This window comes from Parathielavia appendiculata, assembly GCF_033297405.1.
Source record: "Parathielavia appendiculata strain CBS 731.68 unplaced genomic scaffold N657scaffold_3, whole genome shotgun sequence".
Taxonomy (NCBI): domain Eukaryota; kingdom Fungi; phylum Ascomycota; class Sordariomycetes; order Sordariales; family Chaetomiaceae; genus Parathielavia; species Parathielavia appendiculata.
This window is the reverse complement of record NW_026944222.1, coordinates 3,121,772-3,141,468: the sequence shown is the minus strand read 5'-3', so window position 1 is coordinate 3,141,468 and position 19,697 is coordinate 3,121,772. Positions and strand designations below refer to the sequence as shown.

The following is a 19,697-nucleotide window of genomic DNA, read 5'->3' as shown; positions in this document are numbered from 1 at the left end:
CAAGATTCACATTACAGGTAGCAATTGAAGCACAAGCTTCAAGCACCCAGGATATTTCTAATCATGCCCTACTCCTCCCTCCGCTCCCTCGCCCACCCAGCCCAATCCGTCGTCCCAGCCCCTACCTCCTCCATCCACCCCTTGCCATCCCACGCCCCCAGCCCACAGAGATGTCTCATCGTCGGCCTCCCATGCGGACAGTTCCACGGCTTCTCCATCTCCCCCATATGCCGCACCACCCTCTCCATTTGCCTCGCCGACAGCGCCCGGCCGATCATGATGCTGCTCCGGCACGCGCGCATGGCAAACATCTTGCGCACCTTGCTCGGCCGCGGCACCGTGCTGGGGGCCGAGGTCGGGTTGTCCGCCAGCAAAAAGACGAGCTCGTCCAGGTCGGCCAGCGAGAAGGTCGTCTCGCGGCTGAGCGGCAGGCTCAGCAGCTGCACGCGTGAGCCGACGGGCTTGGCGCCCGACGTGTCGACCTGCACGAGAAAGCCGTTGCGTTCGAGCACCGGCAGGTGCTCGAGGATGATCTCTTCTTCGAGGGCGGTTAGGTCGAGGGTTTTAGGCTGGACGAGGCGTTGGGACTGGACGGTGGTGGTCGCTTGGAGGCGCTCAAAGTTGTATTTCTCGTCAGACGCGTGCTGGTCGATGATGAAGAGCTCGTCGTCTTCTGCCGCGTCGGCGGTTGAGGGCGCGGCTTCGCGCACCGCGAGGATGAAGCCCAGGTTGAACTGCCCAACGATTCGCATCTTGGCGAAGTCGGATTTGCTGATCTTGAGGGAAAGTTTTTCTTCAGCGTCGTCTGCCTCGAGGTCCTCTTGACTGGCGGATTTAGGGGGTTTGGATTGGGATTGTGGCAGATGACGTGTTAGTGCTGCGATGCGCTGTTGGATATCGTCTCGGCTGGTCTTGACTTGCTGGACCAGGTTGAGAGTCATATCTTTGCGTTTCGGCCGCCCCTTGACAAACAACTGCGAACGCTTCTCGCTTTCTTCTGCTGGCTCGGCGGCAGCCTCGGCAGCGTCGAGTAACTCCTGCACCTTCCTGTCTTCTCGAGCTCTTTTCTCGTCCTCGTCGACGTACTCATCATCCACCGCCGGATGATCATCGTGGAAGGATAGCGAGTGCTCAATGGATTGCCGGGGGCTCTCAGCATCGTAGGCTGAATTCGAGTCAGGTTGCGCTGGCTCTGGAGGCTGGTCTCCAACTTCTTCGTTTGGTTCATCTTCCTCATGTCCGAGTCGCCCACTCCGACCTTGGGACATTGATAGAGAACCGTCCTCGTGTTCCTCCTCAACATCCTCCTCGGCATCCTCCGGCACGACCCCGATCTTGTCCAGGGAACCTTCAGCAGGCGGCCCCGAAGCAGAGAACAACTGAGAAAGGCGCCCGCCAAACGATGGTAACGGGGCCCGCTTCCCTCCACTCCCAGGCGGGGTCGCTCTGGCTGGTTTCGAGCCTTCGTCAACCCTGACTCGTTTAGCAGGATTCCCAATCAGGCTTGTCACTGTGTCATCGCCAATCGTGATGGTCGCCACCTCCTGAGTTGGACGCTTGAGCGGCCGAGCAGTACCCAGGGCGACGGCCCGTGATGCTGGTGGCTGAGATGGAGGGGCGATCGCCGGGACTCGCGATCCCGGCTCATCACTACGCGCTTCAACCTCGGCATCTTCGGAGCCTGTTGACGCCCTCTCCTCGGGTTTCTTGAAACCGGCATATGACCGCTCAGCTGAACGACCTTGGTTGTCCAACTCGTGTGCGGCATCCTCTCGCGGCGACGCCTGTTCTTGAACCCCAGTACCCTTCTGACTCTCCGTTTCCGCCTTCGAGCTTGATGGCGACGTTGCCTGTGCAGCACCCTCTGCTTGTTGCTGAGCCGCTACATTTGTGGCAGAATGATTGGGGCTGCCGGGGGTCTTTGCGAGCCAGCGAGATAATAGCGTCACACCCTTTACGGAATCGGTTGGCTTGGTGGGAGCTTGGGTCGTGCTCCGCGGCGAATTGTCCTCCATGGGCTCACTTCCATTCTCGTCGTCGCTTTGGGCATTGCTGGAGTTGTCTTCCGCGTCGGCCGGTCCCCCGTGCTTGGTTGGAGAGCCTGCTTCGGGCTGCCTTGCAGGATTCGCAGTAGCAGCCCGGCTGCTGGGCTGGGCTGAGGTGGGCGTGCCCATTCGACCACCTGCCGGCGGTTTGAAAGGAGTTCGTTTGAGAGTTGCAGCTTGGCAAATAGGCATTGTGACGTCTTGAGTCTCAAAGAGCTCAATCAGCGATTCTCTCAGGTTATCGAGCATCTGCCCTTGGTCATGCAGCAAAATGGTGCGCTTGTCTGGGCTGACGTTGACGTCGTAAAGATGGGTATCCAACCGAATATCTGCAAAGATAAACGGCGACTGGGAGGCGTTGTATGATCGATAGACCTCGTTGAAGACCTTGGCAAACTGTGGCAAGCCGCAGGGCCGGCCGTTGACGTAGAACATCTGCCTATCTGGCGTTTGCCGGCCCTCGCCATGAACAGGTCGAGACACATGCCCAACGACACGGACCTCGGTAGTGCTGCCGTCTGCCGGGGCCTTGCCTTTGTTGAGGGGCCCAGCAGTTGTCGGTACGAGTTCCAGCTTGAGGTGCATCGTGATCAAAGCGTTCATGGTTTTTACGCCAAACACGTTGATGATGTTCTCGCGGGTGGTTGCGTTGCCTTTTGTAGAAAACAAGATCATGCGCTTGCCCTTGGTTGGTTGCTGCGAGACGGTGAATTTGACGCCAGTCTGCACGCAGGCATACTGGTTGAGGAGGTTGATGACCTTGCCCCACTCTCGCTTGATGTTCCGTTCCAGCTCTCGACGGCGGACCGGCAGGTTGTGAAAGAGATTTTCGACAATGACAGCGGTGCCCCTTTGGCCCGAGACGACGCTGGTGCTCTTCAGCTTCCCAGAAGTCTCGAACTCGAGTCGAGTTGCGCGCGGTGCTTCCTGCTGAGTACACGTCACGATCGAGAAGCGGGATAGGGCGCAGAGCGAGGAGAGGGCCTCGCCTCTGAAGCCGAAGGTCTGCAGCTCAGACAGGTCATCATAGCTGGAAAGCTTGGATGTGTAGTGCTTCAGGGCGATGGATTCGTGATTGTGGGGTGCAATGCCAGAGCCGTTGTCTTGCACCTCGATGCAGTCCAGGCCCTGGTTCTTGAAGCGCACCTCTTCGCGCGCATTGAGGTTAGTGTTCTCGATCGATATGGAGGATGCGCGAGTTTGGTCCCTACCAATGGCTGTTGCTCCGGCATCGACGCTGTTTTCAACCAGCTCTTTTGCCACAGAGCAGAGGTCGACAATGACTTGACCGGACTGGATTTGATGAACCTTGAAACAATGTCAGTAAGACGGATTCGTGGTACCGGCTTACACCTTCATGACAAACGCACCGTGCTGGATTCGATGGCCTTGATTGTGGCACTCGAAGCCATTATTCGGCATTCCCGGCATCGCCGTTTGAGTCTAAGGCATCCACGGCGTATCTTTCTCCGTCGCGGTCATGTCATTGGAGTTTGATCTGGAGTTCCCGTTCGCCGTCTGGAGTCGCAGCGGAAGAGGTGTGGATCTACCTAGTCGCATGGGCAAGTGGACGACATCCATTAATTCATAGGGCACGCGACGCGCTTCGAGTCTAGGCAGTCAATGTACCCTAACCCTAACAACCACACACTTGTCACAAGTAGCCCCGCCTTGGCATTGCACAACTGCTACATGAGCATAACGTCAAAGGTTTCATTGCAGCTATCCTCGCCCAGCCATACACATCGCAGAAAAGGGGAGAGAGTAGAGGGCTTGTACGAGTTGATGACCGAACGTCAACGAATCGGATGTAGTTAGCGTGCCAAGGCCCTCTAAGCTTCGTGCCTCCGGGCGAAATAAATTCCATACATCCATTCATCCATACACATCGCATACGGAAGTACCGATACTCATCACAAGGTCGACTCCCATACCACATAACGGCGAAGAAAAACGCGAAGGGAAAGAAGAAGCTTAAGGAGGGTGACGGCAAGAACCCGGAACAGAGCGCCAAAGTCGATACACCGAGTGAAAAGCTTTCTCTTCCGGAGATTACCGTAGGAAATACGAAACCATAGTTGGAACCAGCTCTTTTGTTCCACAAGATTCACTTTCTGACAAAGGCTGACCAGCCGTACCGGTACTAAGGTAAGATCTAGCCCACGCCGAACGGCCTCGCTCTGCTCCGCACGTGTCGTCGAGCGCAGCTCGAGATTGGCGACATATGGCTACGCCACGTCTTATTTGCTTCGAGAACATCGAAGTATTGTTTGGCAAGCTTTCAGCTCTGCCAGTCGATACCATCTCGAAGTTACGCCACATGAGAGTTAGGGGCGATTTTCTCGTGCTTCGCTGCGCCCATAGCGACATTGACGAGCCTACTCACTTGGCCCTTTAATATCACCCTGTCTCTACTTTCAAGCTCCTCCCAGGCCTACAGCTCGACGGGCTTAACAATCCTCAGTGGCGCTGATATTCATTTCAACTACGAGACACTTGACGGTCTCATTAAGGACAGCAACGGATGGACAGCAACGGAGGAAAAACACTGCGCTATATTGGCTACAACTCAGCAATGCTCGATTGCTGGTCAGAACCTCACAACCCTCACCGACCCCGGGGCAACAACCAGGCGAAGCGTGAACCAAAGCACTGGCAAGAGGTCATGGAAGGTCGTGACGGGACGGCCACTCAAAAGACGGATATGACGATACGGATCGGCTAGGGGCCGGAAAACCCCCGGTTCACAATCGTTCTGTGAGGCCATGTCGTCCGATAGTCATTCACCTTCGACCGTGATGCGAGCGTTTAGCAGGCCGTATGACTTCCTGTTAGGCTTGTGTAGACGCGAAGGTGGTCTCAGTGATGTTGGATGACGGTGTGAGAAAAGGAGCAAAACCGTGGATTTTTCTGTGGTTCAGAGGCCAGCCGCCAATCCTGCTAGGCTTCCCGTGGTAGAGATCGTGACAGTGGGCCCTGAAGAACCAAGGGTTGGCTCACGGCACCCCATGCGTTGCAAGCTAGGCGCTTAGCCATGAATGATGAGAGTGAACAGTCGATATGCCGTTTCTACCTCGCGGAAAAGGTGGGAAAATCTTCAGGAGAGCGGCGCAGCTGCATGGTGCCGGGCTGGTTGTCGGACCAACCAGACCGTGCCCGTTCCGTCTTCAACGGTAGTACAGTAAGGTAACTGGTCGAAGTGCCAAAAAAATGCTGATCCGACCAGTCCCCAAGCGACGAGTATCTTAGGACACAACCTCCGGCGTATAAATTCGCCCGAGCTCACAGCCTCGCCGGGCCCAGTCTTACTGCGATACCAATGCGATCTTAGTTCCCGCCTGTCCAGAGCGGCGGTCCCGGGATGGTGTAATTCTGCGATTCTCAGTACCTAGGTGAAGTCCAGTCACTTCAAAATGCCGGTCAAACTTACATAGGTGGAATGGCCCCTCGCCGAGTACAAATCTCCACTGATGGCCAAGCCCGGCTCTGCAGAGGTGGTAAGCTACTGAGCTGACACATCCTTTCTCAATTTGAAAGTGAAGTAATGGAAGGTACTTACCATCCATAGAGTAAGCACCGGGAAACGACACCAGGTACTCCTCGCCGGCAACCATGTCCCCGTCGCCGGTCACGGTGAGTTGAGCACACTCGGGGTAGAACTGAGGCGGCATCAGCTCGATCATGATGATCTCGTGCCGGATGAGGTAGTTCCCAGGCCGGAGGTTCTTTGGAATCGTGATGTTCCACCCCTTGTTCGCAACGCGAATCTGATCCCACCCAGTCGAATCGCCGACGTCGATCCTGTCCCCCCACTGGTCGTACTCGCCGCCGTTCTTGAGCCCCGACTCGTAGATCTTGAACCAGACCTTCTTCCCCTCGGGCTCGAACTGGTCGCACGGCCCGTTGCAGTTGGCCATGTAGACGAGCATGGGTCCCGTGGCGTGCACCCACGAGTACTCGGGTCCCATGCATCGCATGGGTCGTTCCGGGTCCTGGAACTCGTCTGGGTAGAGGTTCTCGGTCGGTTGATAGAAACCGGCGGGGCAAACAGGAGGAATGTAGTAAGCCGTGATGTTGGTGCCGGCCTGGATGGGTGCGTGCTGCGTTGGGTGGCTCTTGGCCAGAGGGTTTCCGCGGTTGCAGGCAAGGTAAGGGTGGTTCACGGACTGGATCGGGTCTGGCCACCAGCGGCGCTGGATGCCCTTCGGCTGCTGGTCCTCGAGGAGCCATGGGTACGAGCTGCAAACCAATGTTATCGACTCAGACCTAGCAACACACGGGAGTCTTGGGATGCTAACCCAGCGTATGAGACACCGCCAATACTGTAGTTGTAAATGCCCCCGTGCCCCAGCGCATCCACGAACAAAACAGCAACAGGGATGAAGGAGGGAAGACGCATGTTGGTTCGTGATGTTGGCAGGACTGTTCGTGGAGACAATCCTACGTGGAGCTGTCGGTTTGGGAGAGAACTGACAGTGATATTTAGAACGCTGATCAATAACCTCCAGTTATTGCGTGATGTTTTGACGTTTCCCGTGTCGACCTTATAGAGATTCTCTCAATTCGGGATTCGGACTAATCTCTTGGGAGACTTGTAGTGGCCAGCCGCCAGGCATCTCTTTATAAGGTGAGAAGGATTCCATGCCAATATCGACATATTCGGGGGTTGAAACCTCACGGTACTACCATCGTCTCGGCTTCCTAATTTATGCTGCGGCCAGAGGCCGCCTTTCCAGTGAGTCGTAGGATCGGCATGTATCCGGGCCGGGTTGCAGATTGACGTGCATATTCAAGCACATCAACCATCGGCCTGCGACCTTCCGGTTCTAAACAGGCTCCGGCTCCATTCAGGCTTCTTGCCCCTAACAACTGAACTAGAACAGCGTCAGCACCCATTCATCATGTATTTTCCAAGGAGCGACTCACGTTATAAGTGTCCGAATGGAATGTTGAGGTCTTTCATCAACTCGCTCCGCACCTTGACCAGCAGCACCTGCACCTCCACACTCTTCCACCCGCCAGTGTGAACAAGGCAAGCGACATGCCACGAGCGCGCCTCGAGGCACTGCACCCTGGACTACCACCCAACCTCCTTAGCGTGGGATTCTTAAGCCACCGGCCGAAAGGCACAACCGTTGCTCAAACTTGGCGTTTTCGAGCCCGGCTTCGGTCGGCATCGGCGGCAGATTTAGGAGAGGTGTGTCGAGCCGGAGCGGCTCCGAGAGCTGTTGGTAGGAGAAACCCGTCATCGTGGTAGAAGCTGGCGTGTCTCTCAACAACCTCGATGCGGCCGCCCGGCTTCATGTGCCCGTGGCAGTTGCGCAGCAGGGCCGCACAGTCCTGGATCAGCGCTCGCCAGGGTGCGGGCTCTTTTGAGTTTCAGCGTGAAGACATGAAGCGTCGTGTCCAGCCGCTCATGCCCGTCTTATCACTGGGAGATTCCGCTTATAAGCATGGTATGGGCGCCGTTTTTGTACTGAGCGATGATGTGACGTTCGTGGTCGCTGAGACTTCGCTAGAACAGCCGCCGTTGGATGAAGATTGGTCGTCCTGGGTATCATGATCGGTCTGTGTTCGCGTCGCTCACACGTCAAGGTGCCCAGAGCCCGCTGGGGAGTCCTACTCGACCTCAACGGGTGAACCTACCGCTAGTTTGTTTTCGGCCGCACACATGGTGCTAACTTGAATTTCACTGCGCCGTGATTCGAGAAGCGGGAGATCTCAGACAAATCATAGGCGAGAAACCAGTTATTATCTTTCCAACATGTCGACCTGTCGGCGATGTGTTCAGTGGTGAAAGTAGAGCTGAGATGTAGTGTTGCAAGTTGGACGCCGTCCAAACGTAGGGAGTACAAAGTCTGACACTGCAAGTTCATGCTCAAATTCCTGAAGCCGTCCCCAAACTTCGCCGTTGCAATTAGGTTGGCTTACCGTATCTGATCTAGCTAGGCTTGACGACCTACCGGAAAACATGACGTCCACTGCAAACTGCTCGCTTGGAAATGCCAACGAAGATACGGACATTGTCAAGAGACTTGTATGGATGGAATTTATTTCGCCCGGAGGCACGAAGCCTAAAGGGCGTTCAACCATCAACTCGTACAAGCCCTCTACTCTCTCCCCTTTTCTCACGCCACCTGTTGCCTCTTGACTTAGTTTAGCAGATCGACTTGGAGGCTGCATTCTCCAAGTGTTCAGCGTCCTATCTTCAGCAGCTAAAGCGGGATCTGCTGGCTGAGGCTGTGTATACGGATAGGTTGAATGTATACCACAATACAGTTCCGTAGCTCCCGTCCTTGTGCGGGTTCCGGAAAACTTCACATTCTTCCTGTTGGATTTGGCAGGTGGTCAGGGAGGGCAGTTCAGCGGTGACTAATGGCTTGGCACCAGAATTCTCAGTATCAGGAACAGGCAGGTACCTTTTGGAAGAACGCAGACAGGAACATCATCGTCAATTGAGTGGTTGCCCATCTTTTTGGAACCCAGTTACTCCGGTGCGGTCAATCCGTGGCTGTTGGCTTTCCAACACCTCCGCTATCGCTGCGGTCCGCGCACTCGCAAAATCGCTACACCACCGGGATTTCAAACGTTAGCGCGATACAAGTCCACCCACTAATCGAAATAAGCAGCAAGTATGGATAACTACGTTAAGTTTCAGATAACAATAATACTAAATTTAGTACTTTAATTTTTACCTTCAGCTGCAACCACTTTCTGTACACTATTTAGCATTGAGTGTATTAGCTGTAGTAAAAGGTTCTCTAGAAGAACATCTTAAACCTCCTGTGACGGGCACCACCCAAGGTCTGGTCAGCTCGCACATACAAGATCGATATTGCTACAACGAGATCAAGAGCAGACCTTAAGTACTGGAGCAGAGGCCTATGCGTAAGCATGACCATAGACGTATGATCAGACCCCATGACATATGCATGACCGCAAGCATATGACATAACCATGAGAACAGGAACGGGGAATCCCGTGACACCTCCTGAATAGCCAAGCGGAAAGCCGTAAGACTAAGTCGTTGAAGGTCTAGATAGTGGTCCCCGACGTAGTTCTTCAGCTATTGCTAGAGGTTCTCTATTGAGTTAAGGTTCGAGCTTTATATAAGCTAGTCTAATAGCTTAAGTCTAAGTGCTATAATGAAATGCCATATTGATTAAAGCAATATAGGCAGCACTATCATCTTATTAAAGTGTGAATTTGCAGCTATAAGACTCCTAGAACTGCTATATAAGTGGAAGTATTATTATTATTATTATTATTTCCATACCGCTATGCCCTAGGGCTTACTAGACTCTCTACTACTGATTATAAAGTAAAATCATGCCTATAAGGCTGGACTAAAAACCTCTATCTGCCCTATACCTGTCTAAAGTCCTGAATCGACTCACTATAGCGAGAAGAAAGGGGTAGATAGCTAACTAGGATATCGAACTAGCCAGTTCTAGCTATATAGCTAGTGTGACGGGCACCACCCAAGGTCTGGTCAGCTCGCACATACAAGATCGATATTGCTACAACGAGAGCAAGAGCTAAATGACAGGAATGGGCGTGCAACCAGACCTTAAGTACTGGAGCAGAGGCCTATGCGTTAGCATGACCCTAGACGTATGATCAGACCCCATGACGTATGCATAACCGCAAGCATATGACATAACCATGACAACAGGAACGGGGAATCCCGTGACAGCTAGCCTATATTCAGGGGCTGCCTAAAGCATAGTAACTACCTAATGTAACGGTCCCAGGAGAATACTGCAACTAGCTGGTGAGGACTCTACGAGTTTGTCTCGAATGGAGAGAGAAGAAGAAAAAGAGTGAAAGACTATGCAAGATATCTGCCGTCTTATACCTCCACATCCTTGGCCTGTGCGCCGATCTCGAACAAGATAGAAGTCCACCGAATCTCGAGTCTTGGCCGAGAGTTTGCCGAGGCCTTGACGGGCTCAGCCCGTTACACCTAATCACCCCTCTTGCAAGCCTTCTCTCTTTATTTCTCCACCGGTTGGGAGCTCTATATAGATCCCTCTGCGAATGTATCTCTGTAGCCGGCCAGGTCGTTAGCTTTGATGGCTGGCAGCACCCCACAGCTAAGTATTCTTCTGTTTCCCTGCCCTAGCCGCATTCGCAGTAGGAAGTAGGTATTTGAGAGACCCTAGCCCAAAATAAGAAGTCCTTAAGGCCTATGGTCCCATGTCAGAGGCTGTACAGTAACCTCCTGTACCAACAAGACTAAAAGATCTGCCAATGCAATGATCGTTGCATTTGCTATGCAACTATTTGCTTAGGTACTCTCTCCCTCTCCGGGCCTCAGAGAGTCTCTGCCATAGTCCCTGATATCCCAGTATGAGCCAGGTGTCACGGGTCGTGACAGTGTGAGGTTCATGTGCGCAACTCCTGGTTCGACTTGACAGTTCGAACCACGGTCCCTCTTTTGAGAGTGTTACGCAGTGGTGTCACGAACCAACCATATGTACAGGCCCAGTGGGGCACAAGGCAGAACTGCAGGAACCGCACGAGGCCCACACGGTAGCCGTGGGGGCCGGGCGATCAAGGGTAGACTTGGGTAGCTGGCTACCCAAGGCGATCAAGGATAGCTCTTGGTAGGCTGTCAGGGCCCCCACCATGAGCCCTACACTTGGGCAATTGGCGGGCGAGACACTGTGGATTTCATGGCGCAGCGACATGACTCGCAGCAGAGAGAGGATATCTGGAGAGCAGGAGACTCAGATTGGAACTTGGAACTTCCCTCTCTCAAGGATCAGTCAGTTGGTTAGTGGTGCACGCACAATACAGTCGTCTTGCCTGCTGCTTGTTGAGGATTCGGTGCATCTTCCTTGGTGAGCTTGTGTGTGTCACCTTACATAGGCTGCGATCATGGGCGATCATGAAGGCTCTACCAAGTATATAGTCACTCGTTCTGGAGGACTCTGGGAGTTCTCCAGTAAGCAACTTAAGTGCAAGATTGTCAGTACCTTTGGACATTGCTTGTTGTGAACCCTTTGGCTTCACCGAACCTCACCCCGTTGTCAAAGCTATAACCTTCAGGAGTCCCTTTCAGAAGTAGGGGCTTTGAGATTCGTCACAAGTGGTCAGTTGCGCCGACCCGTGACACCAGGATTAGTAGGGAGCTGTGCTGGGAACTACCCAAGGTCTAGTCAGCTCGTACATTGCTATAAAGAGAGCAAGAGCTAGAATAACAGAATGAGCGTGCAACAAGACCTTAAGTACTGGAGCAGAGGCCTATGTGTAGGCGTGACCACAGACGTATGCATTAGACTCATTGTCAAGGCCCCTCGCTGCCGCGAGTTCTGCCGTAGCTCCTTGAGCTACGTCTTGACAATCAAGCCTGCCCGTACCTGACGGAATAAAGCCCAGACTGTAGCTTAGCCCAAATACAATTGTCATTGGATTGTCCCCCTATCCCGCTGTGACAGCAGTCTGCTATAGTCTTTATTATGATGAATTGCTTGACGAGAAGGATACGCTATAGCCATAGGTCCAATTCTTAGACGAGACATTAGACTACGACCAGAACAGCTAGAAAGGAGCCTAGATGATAGCTTCTAACGTCAATTCGGCTTTTACGAGAAATCTCGAGGTACCTGAAATTCTGCTCCTAGATTAGCAGAACAACAATAATAACGGCGGTCATTAGGTGCCTAGAACTATAGTGGTATCCTTCAAGATTCAAGAGAGCCAAAATAGTAGGTCTAATGAAGCTAGGAAGATTCCTGGCTACGTATAGAACTGCCAAAAGCTATAGGCTCATAGACCTCCTACCAACCTTAGGGATGGTTCTGGAGGCTATAATGGCTAGGAGGGTAGCAGAGGCTGCGGAGAGTGGAACGACCTACTGCCTGACGAGCAGATTGTCACAAGTAGTGACAGTCTGGGATTCATGTGCGCAACTCCTGGTTTGACTAGACAGTTTGAACCACGGTCTCTCTTTTGACGGTGTTACGCAGTAGTCAGTTGCGCCCACCCGTGACACAGATGGATAACAGGGCTAGCCGATCTACTGAACTAGCTATATAACCAGCGGTTACCTAGATTCAAGAGGCTTGGAGACAGGGAGCAACAACCTCCCTTGTCACGGGATTCCCCGCTCCTAGTCACGTGTTCGGCTCTGCAACCGGTTCGTTCACGATGTAAGCGAGACGAGTCGGTATTCGGACTTGGTAGCCACTTCTCAGACACCAAGCCTTTCTCCGACGAATCATTTCGGCCCGTTTCCTCTGGTTAGCTTGTTTCGACTCCGGCTCATGCCTCCGTGGCCAATAGTAAGCTGCAGCGCATGCAGCCAACGAACCTTGTTTCGGTGGATTCCTTCGAAAGCCCACATCGCGTGCTCCAAGACCTGAGTCGGGTTCACATTCCGATGTTATCGCCCTTGTTTTCCTCTCGGCTTGCGCTCGAAAAGGTCGAGGAATGCTCAGCCTCGTGTCGGAGCAGTCGGTGAACACCCAACGTTGGGAGCTTTGAGCCACCAACCCCACAATCGCTGAAACAGCCCATGAACAAGCGTTTCACCGCCGCATCGCTCGCTATTCCCTCGCCTGTTGGCCCACCGCGACACCAAATTCACGAGCGCCTTGTGCCACTTCCAGGCAGGAAACCTCCCCCACCACCGCTGCTGCTGGGATGAGGAGGCAGTCGGCTGGATCGTCAGACGACGACGATGCTTCTCCTGTCGAGACCCCTCATGTCAATGTCTCCCGCCTCGGCGCGAACGGGTCGAGATCATCCGCTCAACCTGTGAACAAGCTCGACCGTCGTCGCAGTGCCGACCGCCGCAGATCTTCGCTCTCAACAAACCGACGTCCCAGCAGCATCAATTGGCGGCCACTAGAATCCCGTAATGGCAATGGGGCAGCAGAGAAGCCACTACCTCTCGATCCTACACCGCCGCCCTCTCCGCTGGCCTTGATCTTGACCTCTAACGGGAGTTTGGACTCGAAAGGAATGGAAACGATGCCAGAGCGGCCGAACGGGCGGCGCCCGCCATCGAGAAACCCATGGGCAATCAGCCTTCTCACGCTCCTCGCATCCATTGTCGGCATCGGGTTCCTGTTCACTGTCGTCCATTCTTCGGCGACACGGCAACTTGATCCGAAGGGCTGCCGCATGTCTTACATGCGGCCGTCGTATGCCAAGCTCAACGAGTTCGATACCGAGCACACGCGCCTCGCGAGCAAATACTCCCTGTATCTGTACCGCGAGCAAGGGACTGACCATGATACAAAGGTTTGAACCACGTCGAAGTTAAAAGTGCCAGTGTTCCTGCTTGGCTGACTGTTTCCTACCAGGTCCGGGGAGTTCCCGTCTTGTTTATCCCCGGCAATGCTGGGAGCTACAAACAGGTTCGCCCCATTGCCGCGGAAGCCGCGAATTATTTCCACGATGTCCTACAGCACGACGAAGCTGCCATCAAGGCCGGTGTCCGGAATCTCGACTTCTTCACGGTCGATTTCAACGAGGATATCACGGCGTTCCACGGCCAAACGCTCCTCGACCAGGCCGAGTACCTCAACGAAGCGATACGATACATCTTGTCGCTCTACCTCGACCCGCGAATCTCCGACCGGGATCCTGATCTGCCAGACCCAACCTCAGTTATCGTCTTGGGACACTCCATGGGAGGCATCGTCGCCCGAACGATGCTGGTTATGCCAAACTATCAAACGAACTCGATCAATACCATCATCACCATGTCGGCTCCGCACGCCCGGCCTCCAGTGTCTTTTGACGGGCAGATTGTCCAGACGTACAAAGAAATTAACGACTACTGGAGACGAGCTTACTCTCAACAGTGGGCCAACGACAACCCCTTATGGCATGTTACCCTGGTTTCGATTGCCGGTGGTGGCCTGGATACTGTTGTTCCGTCCGACTATGCCAGCGTTGAGTCGTTTGTACCCGACACCCATGGATTCACCGTATTTACGTCGACGATTCCGAGTGTGTGGACGAGCATGGACCACCAGGCAATCCTCTGGTGTGACCAGTTCCGGAAGGTCATTGCGCATGCGATTTACGATGTGGTGGACGTTCACCGGGCTGCGCAGACAAAGCCCCGGGCTGAAAGGATGAGGGTGTTCAAGAAATGGTTCCTAACAGGCATGGAGGCTGTCGCAGAGAAGACGGCGCCACGCTCCGACCCGACCACTCTGCTCACCATCGACGACAACTCGGACTCGATCATCGCCGAGGGGGAGCGCTTGGTTCTTCGCACTTTAGGCGCAGCAGGCAGGGTCCGCGCCCATCTTATGCCTATTCCGCCTTCAGAGTCACCTGGCATGAAGCGGTTTACTCTGTTGACGGATACGAAGCTTGACAGGCCAGGGGAGAACGGAAAGCTGGAGGTCATGTTCTGCAGCGTGATTCCATCCCAACCAAGCCAATCTTGGGCAGGGTTTCCCAGCCAGATGGACCTTTCCAAGGGGAACACCGGGTCCACGCGTTTAGCTTGCAGGACTGTGGCGTCGGATGTCGTTTCACTCCCCGCATCGACTCCCTCGACGCGCTTCCCTTTCTATACTGACGGGGAAAGAGAAATCACGCCGTTTTCCTATTTAGAGTACGGCGTGGACGATATTGCTGAGCACCAGTTTGTGGCAGTGGTGGAAAAAACGACGACTCCCGTGCAAGGCTTTGTGGTTGCCGAATTCAGCGACTATTCTCAGTCGCACCGGACGCGGCACATCAGCCTCCGGCGTCTCTTACCATTTGGTATGGAATTCCGCCTCCCCGCTGAGCGACCGATGGTCTCCGAAATCAAGATTCCCTCTTTGCAGTCGAGCTTGCTGGCCTACGATCTTCGAATCAGCAACCAGGCCTGCGATGGCAAGCAGGAGCTCTTCTCCCCTTTGGTCCGGCAATACTTGGTTGAGCCCTACGAGTCGAAGTACTTCGTCAACGCGCGAGAGGCCACGATCAGCCTTCACGGCGTTGCCCCATACGTCCCCCCGCCACTAACACGGAAGTCGGACGAAGACGGACTGCGCTTCCAATTCTGGGCAGACCCAACCTGCAACTTCAGCATCGATGTTGAGCTTACAGTCGACGTTATGGGCAGCCTCGGTAAGCTCTACATGCGCTATCGCACCGTCTTTGCTGCGTTCCCCCTGTTCGTGGTGGCCTTGGTCTTGAGGAACCAGTTCCGCGTTTACGACGCCACAGGGATGTTCATTCCCTTTTCAGAAGGCTTGGATCTCAGCCTACGGCGGTCTATTCCTTTGATGCTGGCTTCACTCACGATCTTGACTCTCTACACGGCGAATCCGACGGCCGGCAACACGACGCTTTGGCACTGGAGAAACAGCACGGCTTCATTCATGGACTTCCATCAAAATGACCTCCTCATTGGGACACAGGACCCCCTGTTTCTCTTTCTGGTCCCTCTAATTGGAATTGTCTGCGTCGGAGTTTGCACAGTGCTCAACTACATCGCGCTCGTCCTGACGCATCTTTTGGGCGCCCTCGCGACCCTGCTCACGTTCCGCCCTGCATGGACTCGGAATGAGGACAGGAGGAGAGCGGCCGCCGCCGCCTTTTTCTCCCCGTCGCCGCGGCGACGAATGATCACGACCGCCATTTTGCTGTTGCTCGTCTCGACGGTGGTTCCCTATCAGTTCGCCTACCTCGTAGCATGCTTGGTGCAGCTGGGGACGACAGTTCGGGCCCAGAAGATCGCGTCGGAGCTGCGCTCGACCATGAATTTGAATCTCTACAACTACGCCCACTCGATCCTCGTCCTCATGCTCTGGATCCTTCCCATCAACCTGCCGACATTCGTGGTCTGGGTCCGCAACCTGGCGGTTCACTGGCTTACGCCGTTCACCTCGCACCACAACGTCCTGTCTGTCATGCCGTTCATCGTGCTCGTCGAGACGCTCTCGACTGGAAAGATGATACCTCGGGTGGGCAGCCGGCTGCGGCATGTCACCAACCTCTTGCTCTTCTGCATCGCTGTGTATGCGGCCGTGTATGGCGTCTCGTACGCGTACACGCTGCATTACCTAGCCAATCTCTTCGCCTTTTGGCTGGCAGTCATGCATTCGACGTCAGACTCGTGGTCTCTGGAGGGTTTGTCCCACCTCTATGCAGGAGATTCTGAAGATCGCAAGAGAGGAAAAGAACCCTGAGCTTTGTTTCTTTGGGCCTGGGTTACCGTGCACACAGCTGGTGGACGTTGTCAGCAACTGTGCCCTGGCCAACCTTCTTCCGTCGCCTCAAGACAGCTCATATCTGTACCCGTCTCACCATGGCCTGACTCGACGACGCCGTTGTATATATACCGGGCCTGTCTCTTTCCCGAACGGCATCGTCCGCTCGGCACCCTCGACCTGCGCCGAAGGTGTCACGGGAACCTACTCAGGTCCGGGCCGTCTACACCTCTTTATTTTCTCTTCTCTCCGAGCGGAGCGTGGTTCCTCCGTCTCATATACCTTGTCAGCACAGGTGGCGTCCAGGCGGCTTTGTCATTTCGCCTCGTTTTTCTGTTCAACCACGTCCCAACGGCTCCACACAATCCTGCATTTGCCTTGGGGGGGGTTTTTAGCGTGGCGTGTTTTCTTGAGCTATGCCTCAAGAGGGCCTATCTTTATACTTTTCACTTTATACCCTTCTTCCACCCTCTTGCGCCAGGCTAGGTTTGCAAATCTGGTTTTCAGGGAGCGTGGAGCCGCTTTTTCCAGCGCTTGGATAGACGGGCACATTCCATCTGGGCCGGTTTGCGAACTCGAGTAATGGTGGGCTTGTTTTGGGGTTCTGTATTTCGGGCCTTGGGGGCGGGTGGCTGATGGAAATGGATGGCTGCCAGTAATGTATATGTTATTTGCTCACGTCGTTCGTTTGGGCTTGACGGATGGGTGCGTTTTGGGCTGGAATGGGTTGACCCAATCGACCGGCTGTGACTGCCAATGAGCTGGATGGATGAATAGATGCCTCACGTAATGACGGGTCTGGGACAGTGAGAGATACAGCTCGGCGAGGGGGTATAACTGCTCAACCATGCGCATGGGATGGCGCGAGATGGTGTGATTAATGTTGGGTTCACCCAGCGAGGCGCTGGCAGGGGCTTGTACACTGCTTCATAAACTGTAGATAGACGGTGTGGTGCGGTGTGTAGTATGACGGGGCGTCCCTGGGGAGGGATTGAACAAAGCGTACACTGTTGAAAACCATGAGATCCCTGAACCCGAAACTCCGTGAACAAATGATTGAAACCCGAACGATACTCCAACACGCAGTCCCATGCGATGTAAGCCCCAACCCAGGTGTGCGCTGAGCATGATCCAAATATATGCAGCCGAATACTGAAAGGCCCGACCGGTGCAGACAAGAATAAGGAACTTATATACCCACTTCCAGTCCCGTATCTCTGTTCTTACAGCAGTACCCAACAAATTCGATGTCAAAAAACCACACGCTGCTCGGATCAAGCAGAAGCTCCCCCATCTGCCGGTTCATTCAACGCCTTGAGCACCCGCGCATAAAACCTGCCCGCCTGCGCCTGCGGGAACGATATTTCGTCGACAAGAAAGTCCGGCAGCACGGCGATCAGCGCCCTGTCCCGGTTCGCCTCGAGCTGGGGGGTGTAGTGGCAATGGGCCTCGCCGCCGCCCTCGTCGGGGCTGACGTCTACTGATAGTTTAAAATGCAGGGCTGATGTGGGAAGAAAACGGTCAGTGAGTCAGTTACAACGCTGGGGTGGAAACAAGAAGGGGGCGAAGAAGGGGGCCCCGCGCCGGGGAGGGAGGGGGCGGTGTTTGGTGGGGTGGGTGATTGAAGGGAAACCTACTCCCGTTCCGGCCCGTCTGGATGCAGTCAAACACGTCCTCGCCGCCCTCTCTCTTGACGCTGCGCACGATGAGGCCGGTCAGGTCGCCGTAGAGGTCCTCCTTCTTTTGCGCCGCGAGCGTCGCTTCCGAGGCGGTCGCTGCTGCGAGTCGGTGGGCCGCGGCCGCCCCCGAGCCGCCGTTTATGGCGCTGCCTGGCACCTTGGCGGTGGCGGCGGCAGCAGCTGCTGCTTCGGCGCTGCGCGCGGCCGACAGTTTGAGGTTGAGGGATTTGATTTCGGATTTGTACTCGTTGAGGGAGGTGGTGAGGCTCGTGAGCTTGGTTTGGAGGTTGTCAGCTTTGGATTCGCTGGCTTCGAGCTCCTTTCTGAGGCGCTGGATCTCTTTGGAAAATTCTTTTTGCGCGGCTAGCTCGGATTTGAGGGTCGCGATGAGTTCTTCGGCGGCTGGAGTTGGGTTAGTCGAGGGTTTGTTCTGAGGACTGGAAGGGAGACATAGGCCTTACCCTTGGACTTGTCTTCCGTCTGCTTCTTGAGCTTGTCAAAGTTCCGCTCGGCTTCTTTGACGGCGATCTCCTTCAGATCGCGGTATTTGTGCTCCAGGCTTTCGTATTTCTGGGTCATCTCACCAAGCCGGCGACGCAGCGTTGGATCGCCTTTATCTGGCGAGCTTGTGTGCAAAGGCCTCTTCGACGCGCTGACAGAACCGCCGCCGCAACCAACTTTGGCGCGTCCTGGGGACTGCGAGACTGGGAGGTCTTCTAGGTCGTCGTGGCTATCGTCGACATCGCTTTGTGCCGCATCCGGCTGCTGTGTCTCTGGGATTTCAACCATCTCTTCCACGGTCGTGTCGGGCTCGGGTCTTTTTTCCACAGCCTTCCTCCCTCGCCGTGCTCCAGATGGCTGAGTCTCTGCTTCGACGACCACTTTTTTCGGTCGGCCGCGATGGCCTTTTTGCTTGGCGGCTGGGGGTGTTTCGATGGCAGCTTTCGGGGCTTCTGTCATGACTGTGTCCTCCACCTCCTCAACAGCGGCTGCGACAGGTTTGCGCCCGCCTCCACGCCCAGAATCCTTCGCGGAAGCGCCTGTTGTTTTGCTGGCCGACTGCTTTCTCGTGGTCACCTCGTCCACGGCCGCAGCGATTCGGTCGCTGGAACGGGCCTTCGAGGTGGACGTCTTTGGCGCGGGCTTGGTGACGCGATTGGCAGCCTGGCGGCCAACCCTGGCTTTCTTCGGGGGCATCGTGCTGTTTGCTCGTGTCGGCTTCGAATGTTGCGCGACAGTCACGCCGAGCGAGGTTCCTCCAATTCCGTCTTCCGAATCAGAATCCACCAACTGCAGCAAGTGAGAACGGACCTTGGCCTTTGACATCGGTTTGCGGCAGAATCTAGGCACTGTTTCGAGGTTGAGGCACGCGATCGCGAGCCTGACGCGACTGCGACGGATAGCGTCCTGGGTCTGTGATATGCGAGGGTCTTGTGGAGCTTAAGCTGCGAGGGGCGACTGAAGCGCGGTTGCCCGAGCGCTCAAGGAGCCCCAAAGTCAACAATGAAATGTGTACCGTACGGTATTATATTACGCGACAATACCTATACGTGTAAGATGATTCGATTCGACTTTCCTCAACAAAGCCCGATTTTGTCGTGCAAAAGCAACCGCACTCATATCCTGACACGACTGTGACGGGGCCCTAGGGATGGTGCTCATCCGAATCATCATCAACCTCATCTTCGTCCTCATCGTCGGATACCTTCACTGGTTTTGGCTTCTGGGCCTCCCACTCTCCAAGCTGGTGACATGTCAGTGAATCCTTTACCAAAGGAGGCGTTGACTAAGATGACCGA

The 19,697-nt window shown here is 54.7% G+C and overlaps 5 protein-coding genes across 5 annotated transcripts; 2 read left to right on the top strand and 3 right to left on the bottom strand.

Moving 5' to 3' along the window:
- Nucleotides 1-68: 68 nt before the first annotated feature.
- On the bottom strand, nucleotides 69-3,584 carry N657DRAFT_662762 (DNA mismatch repair protein MutL; the record flags this gene model as incomplete). Its single annotated transcript, XM_062795151.1, has 3 exons — nucleotides 3,416-3,584; nucleotides 3,257-3,353; nucleotides 69-3,193 (listed from the first exon to the last, which is right to left on the bottom strand). Exons 1-3 carry the CDS (start codon nucleotides 3,455-3,457, stop codon nucleotides 69-71), a joined length of 3,264 nt encoding a protein of 1,087 aa, XP_062650360.1. The 5' UTR covers nucleotides 3,458-3,584.
- A 1,719-nt stretch (nucleotides 3,585-5,303) lies between these two features.
- N657DRAFT_313453 (lytic polysaccharide monooxygenase) lies at nucleotides 5,304-6,595 on the bottom strand. Its single transcript, XM_062786752.1, has 4 exons — nucleotides 6,344-6,595; nucleotides 5,605-6,284; nucleotides 5,476-5,531; nucleotides 5,304-5,417 (listed from the first exon to the last, which is right to left on the bottom strand). The coding sequence occupies exons 1-4, from the start codon at nucleotides 6,442-6,444 to the stop codon at nucleotides 5,373-5,375; spliced, it is 882 nt and encodes a 293-aa protein (XP_062650359.1). The 5' UTR covers nucleotides 6,445-6,595; the 3' UTR covers nucleotides 5,304-5,372.
- Nucleotides 6,596-10,660: 4,065 nt separating this feature from the next.
- On the top strand, nucleotides 10,661-10,907 carry N657DRAFT_643369 (uncharacterized protein). The gene has a single exon (XM_062792538.1). The coding sequence runs from the start codon at nucleotides 10,677-10,679 to the stop codon at nucleotides 10,893-10,895; it is 219 nt and encodes a 72-aa protein (XP_062650358.1). The 5' UTR covers nucleotides 10,661-10,676; the 3' UTR covers nucleotides 10,896-10,907.
- Nucleotides 10,908-12,695: 1,788 nt separating this feature from the next.
- On the top strand, nucleotides 12,696-16,198 carry N657DRAFT_567503 (GPI inositol-deacylase; the record flags this gene model as incomplete). The annotated part of the gene is made up of 2 exons (XM_062788514.1): nucleotides 12,696-13,298; nucleotides 13,361-16,198. 2 exons carry the CDS (start codon nucleotides 12,696-12,698, stop codon nucleotides 16,196-16,198), a joined length of 3,441 nt encoding a protein of 1,146 aa, XP_062650357.1.
- Nucleotides 16,199-17,493: 1,295 nt separating this feature from the next.
- Nucleotides 17,494-19,224, bottom strand: N657DRAFT_632618 (uncharacterized protein; the record flags this gene model as incomplete). Its single annotated transcript, XM_062791150.1, has 3 exons — nucleotides 17,494-17,696; nucleotides 17,857-18,300; nucleotides 18,360-19,224. 3 exons carry the CDS (start codon nucleotides 19,222-19,224, stop codon nucleotides 17,494-17,496), a joined length of 1,512 nt encoding a protein of 503 aa, XP_062650356.1.
- Between the last annotated feature and the right edge of the window lie 473 nt (nucleotides 19,225-19,697).

Bases quoted from the DNA above. Each gene is read 5' to 3' on its own strand.
- N657DRAFT_313453 (XM_062786752.1), bottom strand. From the start codon at position 6,444: ATGCGTCTTCCCTCCTTCATCCCTGTTGCTGTTTTGTTCGTGGATGCG. The intron at 6,285-6,343 runs GTTAGCATCCCA...ATTGGTTTGCAG, and splicing joins GGCGGTGTCTCATACGCTGG to CTCGTACCCATGGCTCCTCG. The intron at 5,532-5,604 runs GTAAGTACCTTC...CCACCTCTGCAG, and splicing joins CGGTGCTTACTCTATGGATG to AGCCGGGCTTGGCCATCAGT.
- N657DRAFT_643369 (XM_062792538.1), top strand. From the start codon at position 10,677: ATGAGCCCTACACTTGGGCAATTGGCGGGCGAGACACTGTGGATTTCA.